Raw genomic sequence first — 9,159 nt, 5'->3', positions numbered from 1 at the left:
AACTTAAAACCTTAAAAATGACTTGCTCTAATAAGTTCATGTATAATACAGCTAAAATACGCGGTATGTGTGATATGTAAAAACCACGTACTCAAATCATGTTTCTGTTTGTGTTGCCATTTTTCCAACAGCATTTAAATGCAGCGTCTCACGTGACAGCATCTGACAGCTCAGAGGAGGAACACTAACATGGCGGTGTGCATAGCAGTTATCGCAAAAGAGGTAAAGATATCTGATGTTAAATGTCTCCGGTTTTATACGCAGCCTGTTTATTAATAATAAAATATTTTTCGTATTCGTATAATCGTATTTAAATAAAAGTCTGTCTCTGTAGGCCAGAAGGAGGATAAAGCAGGGTAAAACGCCCTAGCAGAGCTAATGTTAGAAAGCTAACAACATTAGCTTGTTTCAAGTGGAGCTGCTGCATTTAGGTTGACATTTAATGCGAGTAATGCTTGTCATTGACTCATCATTGTGTGGCTGTACTCTTTAACTTCCTCTCCCAGAACTACCCGCTGTATATCCGCAGTGTGCCCACCCAAAATGAGCTGAAGTTTCACTACACAGTGCACACCTCCCTGGATGTGGTGGAGGAGAAGATCTCAGCTGTGGGCAAGTCTATAGGAGACCAGAGAGAGCTGTACCTGGGTCTGCTCTATCCCACTGAGGACTACAAAGTGTATCCTTGTTTTGTTGTGTTTGTTTGAAGATAACTGGTCTACGCGTAGACTTATCTTTTAATTAGATCATCATTCTTTGGCAGGGTTTGGACTGTGATCTTAGTCTAATTAAGTTTTTAACAAGATTGCCAACACATCTTTATTACACCTGAACAACTCAACTCCATATACACAACTCTACCAATCAGTAAGAATCCTTATAAATGCCCATATTAGACATGTAGACTATTGCAATTCTGATAGTGTTGTTGAATGGTGTGGCCAATGGCTGCATGTATAGGAATTGTTAATAAGAATGTGCAGACTCCAGCCGTGTTCCAGTGCCAGAAGCTAAATATATTCTGGTCTGAAATCTTCAACACACTTAATACTCCATAGAACACTGCTATAGGGCTGCAACGATATTTTTACGGTACATAACCGTCTCAGAAAATATTGCGGTTTCACATTATCACTGTATTACTGAATTTATATTATCAGTAAGAATAACCCTTATTAAAGGAATGAAAACAGAGGGGTTATTGTGAGTTGAAAAAATGTTGTATTACTATATTTGAAACTTGAATCCATTTTCTTTATGGAAGTATGTGTAAAAAGTCTACCCTTAGAAAATAACCAAAATAAAGGGGAGATTCTCTGTTCAGTAGATTTTTTTTTCAATTACATTAAAAAAAGCAAATGTACACAATATGATAACGGTCAACTTTTATATCACGGTATACCTTGAAACCACCAGCATATCGCTGCAACCCTCCACCGCTATATCTAGCCCTCTCTTAGCCTTATTCAGAGTCCCTCTACAGCCCAAAACTTCAGAAGGCATGCAACATGTTCTCGCCTTTACCATCTTGTTGGCAAGGCGACTTTTTCTTCTTAAATGGAGGCATGTTCATCCTCCAACTCATAGTAGGTGGGTGAAAGATGTTTAACTTTCCATTAGACTGGAAAAAACTCAAATTCTCTTCTAAGGGTTTCCTAAATTCTTTTTGAAAGACTTTGAAACCCCTTCTAAACCATGTTGAATCCCTGACCTCCTTGTCTGGTGATGACTGAGCTTTCTCGTTTCTTTTGTTTCTTTGTCTTGTTATGATTGTTGCTGTTAGTGTGATATCGGTTATTGCTTTATCTGCTACTGTCTTACTTTTGGGGGTGGGGGATAAGGGGAGAAAATTGGTGAATGCTTTGTATGTTCTTCCAAAAAAAAAAAAAAAAGTGCTGTGAAATAAAATGGTATCACAGTCAGTGGACCTAGAATCCTTCCACATACTGTAAATAGCCTCTAACAGGAAACTGAATATCCTTAACTGGTGAACTAGATATGGGTATGTAACCAACTCCAAGGTGAAGTTTGTCATCGTCGTGGACTCTTCAAATACATCATTGCGGGACAATGAAATTAGAAGTGTAAGTTCAGCATAAGGTGTTGCTATTGCATGTCTATTAACACAACCTAACGAGCATAATTCTCCAAAAGCCACGTTCCTATTGTTTAATACACAGCCACAAACTTTGCTCTGTCTGTCAGGATGGTGATTCAGTCATGGATATATGACCCCCAATGTCCAATTTGTGATGTCAATTTGTTTGAGTTTAAAAAAGTGACTTGTAACTCTTTTGCAGATGTTCAGAAAATTACACAACTCTTTTACCGATGTAATGTGCAACCCATTCCACAATCCCGGGGACACCATTCAGTCAAAGTGAGTTTATTCTTGACTTGATATTCAGAAAGTTTTGTGTCACTGAAATTTTCCTAATCTAGCAGTGTTTAATTGTCGACCAATCACTCTCCAGGGCCTTCGATGGCATCGTATCTGGAATGATGGTGCAAACTGGCTGAGGTCCCTTTCGTCCCAGCTGAGCCTCCACTGTACAGAACACCCCTTATCCTTTTTTTTTTGTTTACATGTTGCCTTGATGATTGAAATGCATAAGTAATAAAACTTGACTGTTGTTGCACACGTCACTGCATGCGTGTCATTTCATTACAAATGGAGCACCGGATCATTGTTTTATTTATTCACTTACATAGCAAAGAACTTATAAGTTGTACATAGGGAGGATTTGTACATTACATTGCAGGCAGCAACACAATACATTCGCATCAGTTTGTAAAAACAGTAAGAGACGGAACTGCATAACAATTTGAGGATTGTCCCATGCATTCACAGCAACATAAGCTTATAATGCAACACCCCTGACCTCAGTCTTCATTCTTCACATCTCTTGAAGCACTGTTGCAGGGATGCAACTTAGAAAGTCATCACTTCTGTCCATCCTGGTTCTCTCACATGATACTCAATCAGTAATGCCTGGAAACACTTTTTTAAAATTAACAGTTCTAGTCACCCATTTGAGCGGTGTGTATGCTGCGGGTGGTGCTAGCGCTGTTGAGGGTAGTGCTGTCCACTCGATCCCGCGCCCAACTCCTCTGAAGGCGGGGTGATGAGAAGAAGACATGGGTAACGTTTAGGCATCTGTTCGTGGTAGTCCATGTGTCCCCACTGTCTCTTCCCCACTGAAGGGCCACCGTAGTAAGGGTGGGGTGTCTGATGTTGCGGCCTGGTGGACTGGTACCGGAACCTACCTCGAGAGCTGTTATGGTAGCGGGGTGGACGATAACCACGGCCTCTGCCTCGGGTGTGGCCACCTCGGTGTCCTCCCCTGTCTGTGGTGCTGATTCCTGGCATGTTGGTCCTCTTGGGCAAAACCTGCAAGCCAAAGAACACTGGGATTGACTCAGCTGTCAAGTATGATTAACTACGTTCACATGCACACAAATATTCCACTATTATTCTGAATGTCACGTAAAGAGGAAATTTCATTTAGATGTTCCAAATTAGGCCTTTTTAACGAATTAAGTGTTTCCCCGATTTTGATGTGGGATATCCTGGTATTATTTGGGTTTTAGGTGCATTCTATCGACAAGTATACAACACATTCATAATATGCATCTTATTTGAGGTTTTCACCGTAGTTTGCGACACAAGGCCTTGTTGTGGATGCACTTTACACAAAACAACTAGCCACTAGTTTGCAGACTGGTGCAGAGATGCATGCCTAGAAGAAAAGACCACGTTGCTGGTCAGAAGAAAAAACAAACCTACATTTAACCATTATGAGAGACTGAATATTAACAGTGTTTTTTTTAAGAAGGAGGTTGAAGTAATGAAAGATGGAGACTGTTGGAAAACAAATGGAAAACTTTGGAAAAATGGCTAAGAGGCTCCAGCCGTTCTACTTTTCCATATTTTGACGTGATAAACAACATGCTAGGGCACATTAACTGGAGTATACATGGCTGCATTTAAATGGGAATATTAGTGGAATATTCATTTTCATTAGACATGTAAACTGCTTAGTAGGAATACTGTCTTTCGGAATAATTTTTTGTGCATGTAAATTTAGTCAGATTGTTTGTCATGTTTGCTATTCAACAGTGACAGAACAGATAAACCTAAATCGTAAAAAAAGTCCTGATGCATAGAAACATAGGTGCAATTTATTCACATCGAAACAACCAGCTCAACATGAGGAAAATGAAAATGGGTGCCATGACTGGTATAATTTCCTTATTAAGCAAACCAGAGGGGAAATAAAGCCTACCCCACATAACATGACCTTGTGTGTGTGTGTTTCTACTTCCACCAAACAGTGAGTAAGGTTACAGTATCTGTAGTCACAGTACCAAATGGTATTTCTCAATTTGACAGGGGTGATAATGATGAATCATGACAAGAGGAAGTGTCAATTGCATGTGCATCACTTAAGCTATACTATCAAAATGTCAGTTTAAAAACACATCTGACCAAACCAAACACGTGCAGTACCTGACATGTGCAATCACTGAGCTTCAAACTAGTTTGAGGTTTTTGCTACAGACTAACATGTGGTATAATGCTTCTCACCTTAAGGACTCTTCCTCTGAACAAAGTCTCATGCAGACCAATAGCACTCTGCACAGAGTCCCGATCAGAGAATTCAATGTAAGCAAAGCTGTGAAAAAGGAAGAAAAAAAAGACAGACACAACAAATAAACTTGGATGCCGGCATGTTTAAGAGTTGTATTCTACAGTCAAACAGTGTCAGGTAGTATAAATTACATGCACAGGTTGAACCCACCCCTTGGGATGCCCGGAGAACCTGTCACACAGGATGGTAACTCGGTTGACAGGACCACAGCCGTTGAAATGGATCTCCAGCTCATCTGCAGTAGCTCCATAGTCTACCTAGGATTTGTTGAACAGTGTGTCAGATCAGGGGTGCGAAAAATACGTGCTCAGTGTGTGGGGGGAAAAGAAAAAAAATAAAAAATAAAAAAAAAAATCAGATAACGAGTCTTACATTTCCTACGTAGACTGATCTGTTGTCTGCATCTATCCTCTCCTCAGGAGTCATGTTGTAGAAAGGACCTGTGGAAGAAACAAAAAGTGTATACACTGCTTTTGTGCGTGCAATATGAAGGGGGTCACTCCAGATGAACTGAAAACAGATTATTTCAACAACATATCTATCACTTGCATCATCTCTGATAATACATATCTCAGATCTGGCTCCCCTCTGATTGCATCTCTGTTCTCCAGAGGAACCAAAAGGGAGGGTGAAAAGCATGAGGAGACGCACAGAGGCAGAAAATAGCCACAGGCAGCAAGGAGGACCCTTCTGGTTCTCTGGAGCTCACTGCTTCGTCTCATTGGGCAGTGATGAGGCACATGTGAACACTGTTGTGACCACAGTGAAGCATCCCAGGTGTTAGCCAGATGGTGAAGGATGCAGCTACCTCACCTGCCTTGGGGGCTGCGGTGCTACACACACCTGGCTAAAAATACGCTGTCGAGGCTTCCCAAATGCATAATCAGTATTTAGCTGTACACAAATGTGACACAATAACAAACCACGGGGCGGATAAGACGCACGGATGTCTCACCAGGCCGGGGGCTGCTGGTCAGGAGCTGCATGTCCACCGCGTCACACCTGTCTTCCTCCTCTTTCAGTCTCTCCGTCTCTTCTTCCATCTCCAGCTCCTGAACTCTGGCCTTGATGGCCGCCAGCTCCTGAGACACAAGCACGGAAACCAGAGCTTGAACTCACTGTGGAGTTAAGCAAAGTACTACAGTGCAAAACAGACTGGTGACAAATAAAGCCTGCATAAATGAGGGAAGAAACATGCTATGATTATAAATGACAGTTCAGACTTTTTGAAGTGGGGTTGTATGAGGCACTTATCTACAGACAGTATGTTGGTCAGCACAAAGCAAAGCCATGAAAGTCTTGACAGGGGGCAGCAACAAAATGTATTTTAGCCACCTAAAAATAATCAGTTTAAGTGTGTGCTTTATTGACAGGAATTTTCGCTACTTTACCTTGCTGTCAGACAGTAATTTCCAACAGGAAAATGAAGCCGTTATATCACTCTCTTTAAAGCCAGACTTTGAGAAAAACAGGGATTTAACACTGATGAACACAGAAGCTGCGCCTCTACCGGCTGCCTCAAACAGTTGTTGTTTGTGTTACTGTACGACTTTGGTGTTAAAACAGTTTAGTTCGGATTCACCAGAGTCACACAACAACACTAACTAACTGATGAAAGCAGCAGCAGATCAGCAGCTCCCTTGTTCAGTGAGCTAAAATTACTGTTTTTGTCAATGGAGTTCGGTGGTGTGAGGGAAGCTTAGATGAGTAACTGAAGCAGCTTGCAGCTTCCCTGTTGGAACAGGCTGTGTGACAGTGACGTAAAGCAGTTAAAGTATTCTAAATATAGCGTACACTTAGACTGATTTTTTTTTTTTTTAGGTGACTTAAATCAATTTCATTGCTGACCCTTGTCCATGGCAGTGCGTTGCTTCGCTTCCGTGACTCCAGCCTGCTTCTCCAAACTGGTGGCGTGCCGACTAACATGTACTGTAGACAGGTGGTTTTCAAACTTTTTGGCCAAGCTAAAACCTTGAGGCACACCTGTATTTATATCAGTGCACAATAGCTTCTATGCTATGTGGTATCACACTTATCATGACATAAGACAATAAAGATACGAAAAAATAAGAAAGGTAGCTTTCATGATATTGTCTGACAGTTTTTTTTTCTCTTTTCTTTCGATGGTAGGTCGTCTTTGCTGGTGTTTTGTTGTAATTTGCTCCGTATGATAAAGCGATCCACTGTCCCACTCACGGCTTTCTCCTTTTAAATGTTATCATCCCTCACACTGGGTGCCAATCAGGGCTTTTGATGTCACACACTTAAACACTTTTTTTTTTAAATTAATTCTTTTTAGCTAGCATTTGCTTCCTTATTAGGAAATGGGTGCACACAACAAATTCAATAACAACTTTGTATAGGCCCAGCTGAATATTGCAATAATAATGTGTGGTTATCACAAATTCCCACGGCACACAAGTGTCCACAATGTCTGTGTGTCTTGCTCCTGTGCAGGAGAGGTGGCGGGGCCCTTTGCATATCTGTGCCCAGGGACCCTTTGTCTCACAATCCGCCCATACAGGTTTATCTTTTAATTGTATGTATCTGTATTAGATGGGACACAGACTGAACCTGTATACTGTCTTTATAATCAGCTGCATTAGAAAGAAACTTAACATATACACATGCTTCACATATTGGTTTGATACCTGAAAATGAATTAACCATAATCAGCATTTACTTACTAACAAAAATGTCTGTGTAAATACACATATTGTGAACGCACCACATGAAGGGAATTCAGTACACTAGATATAGTTTATCATGCAGCTGGCCTGAGGTTTCAATGCAATGTCCAAACGTATAGTGGCTGACCCACAATATACAACCACACTATGTGTAACACTTGAACCAGGACATGCAGTGCACCTGATTGGCTCCATGCCGAACAAGTCACTCAGCATGTTTTCAGGGATGTGGCTCACTGATGTCGGTCTTTATGCACATAATTAATATATATACATATATATATATATCGGTGATCTAACGACACCACATAGCATAGCTGATGCTTGCGCTGCTTTGTCCAACGTGCCAACCCTCCTTTGCTCGCCCTACTGTACGTGCGAAGGCTACAAACAAACGTGACGGCACCTTCTTTCATTCACTTTAAACGATGATACCCACCGGGTCCTCGGCGAAATGCTCTCCGATGGACTCGCCCTCCAGGTAGCCGTACTCCAGATGATTTTCCGCCATGCTTACTGCTCAAACATGGCATCTGCAAAGCCGAGCGCAGCTTGCCAAAAACCGCCACAGCAAAAATATCTCCCACGGGAAGGCAAACGGGTTGATGGTCCGGGGACGCGACACCTGACAGCATATGAGGTACGCTAATAGATATCACCTGTGAATGAGACTCATGACGCGCTGGATTGATTGACAGAGGCGCGCACGTGAGAGGGACGCTGGATGTGTCTTGCTTCCATTGGCGCATCAACAAGGGGCCCTCCCCTCCTCTGCCCCTGGTACCCATCCCTCTCCCCACCTCACCCCTGTGATTTACAGCTGGGAGAATTACAGCTACAGTAGTACATGGCAAGATGTCCATTTAAGGTGGATTAAATGGTGTAATTCTTCACATTAAAAGTAAATTTCTTCAATAAATTTGGTGGTATTAATGGGGCTTGGTATATTTGGTAGTACAGATTTTTCTAAGTGGGGTTTTATGAGGTTACTTATCCATAGTCAGAGTTTTAAAGCAGTGGTTCTCAAATGGTGCTCTGATTTTGTGATAACCACACATTATTAATATTGCAGTATTCAACTGGGCCTGTACAAAGTTATGAGTGAATTTTTAATTGACTGCATCAGTATGTTGTGTGCACCCATTTCCTAATAAAGAGGCAAATTCAAGCTAAAAAATGTAATTTAATTTCATTTAATTAAAGAAAAATAACTTCACGGGGAACCTATTTGTCACCATTGACGCATGGGAATTATAAGTGTGTGACACATCACAAGCCCTGATTGGCAGCCAGTGTGAGGGATGATGATATTTAAATTTAAAAGGAGACTGACGTGAGTGGGACAATGCATCGCTTTTTTGTACAGAGCAGTCACAACAAGGCACCAGCGAAGACAACCTACCGAAAGGAAAGAGAGGAAAGAGAAAAGACAGTAGACAGTATCACAAAAGTTACCTTTCTTATTTTTCATATTTTTATTGTCATATGTCATGATAAGGGTAAGGACACACATTAGCCTTGAGATTTTGGTTTGCTCGTTGGAAAACCACTCTTTTAAAGGTTAGTTGGATTCACTAAATTCACTCAATTACACAAACTAACCGATCGAGGCAGCAGCAGACCAGCAACTCCTGTGTTCTGCAAGATAAAATTACTACTTCTGTCAATGGAGTCTGGCTGTGAAAAAAGCACAGATAATGACCTCAGTTCCACATCGGAAAGATCTGTCTAGTGGCAAGAAAAAATAGTCTAAATATAGTGCAAACTTAAACTGATATTGATGATTTTATGTGGCGTAAATACGTTTTGCTGCTGCC

General features: G+C 41.3%; 2 protein-coding genes across 2 annotated transcripts; one reads left to right on the top strand and one right to left on the bottom strand.

Annotated features, from left to right (window-relative positions):
- The first annotated feature begins 168 nt into the window (after positions 1–168).
- trappc2l (trafficking protein particle complex subunit 2L) lies at positions 169–2,643 on the top strand. The gene is made up of 5 exons (XM_049563487.1): positions 169–222; positions 507–679; positions 1,997–2,084; positions 2,301–2,380; positions 2,475–2,643. The coding sequence occupies exons 1-5, from the start codon at positions 190–192 to the stop codon at positions 2,518–2,520; spliced, it is 420 nt and encodes a 139-aa protein (XP_049419444.1). The 5' UTR covers positions 169–189; the 3' UTR covers positions 2,521–2,643.
- A 4-nt stretch (positions 2,644–2,647) lies between these two features.
- pabpn1l (PABPN1 like, cytoplasmic) lies at positions 2,648–8,096 on the bottom strand. The gene is made up of 6 exons (XM_049563476.1): positions 7,782–8,096; positions 5,608–5,734; positions 5,025–5,092; positions 4,803–4,909; positions 4,589–4,676; positions 2,648–3,391 (listed from the first exon to the last, which is right to left on the bottom strand). The coding sequence occupies exons 1-6, from the start codon at positions 7,851–7,853 to the stop codon at positions 3,062–3,064; spliced, it is 792 nt and encodes a 263-aa protein (XP_049419433.1). The 5' UTR covers positions 7,854–8,096; the 3' UTR covers positions 2,648–3,061.
- Positions 8,097–9,159: the final 1,063 nt, after the last annotated feature.

The sequence above is a fragment of the Epinephelus fuscoguttatus genome, linkage group LG2 (assembly GCF_011397635.1).
Source record: "Epinephelus fuscoguttatus linkage group LG2, E.fuscoguttatus.final_Chr_v1".
NCBI classification, from domain to species: Eukaryota; Metazoa; Chordata; class Actinopteri; order Perciformes; family Serranidae; genus Epinephelus; species Epinephelus fuscoguttatus.
This window is presented reverse-complemented; position numbering and strand designations above follow the sequence as displayed.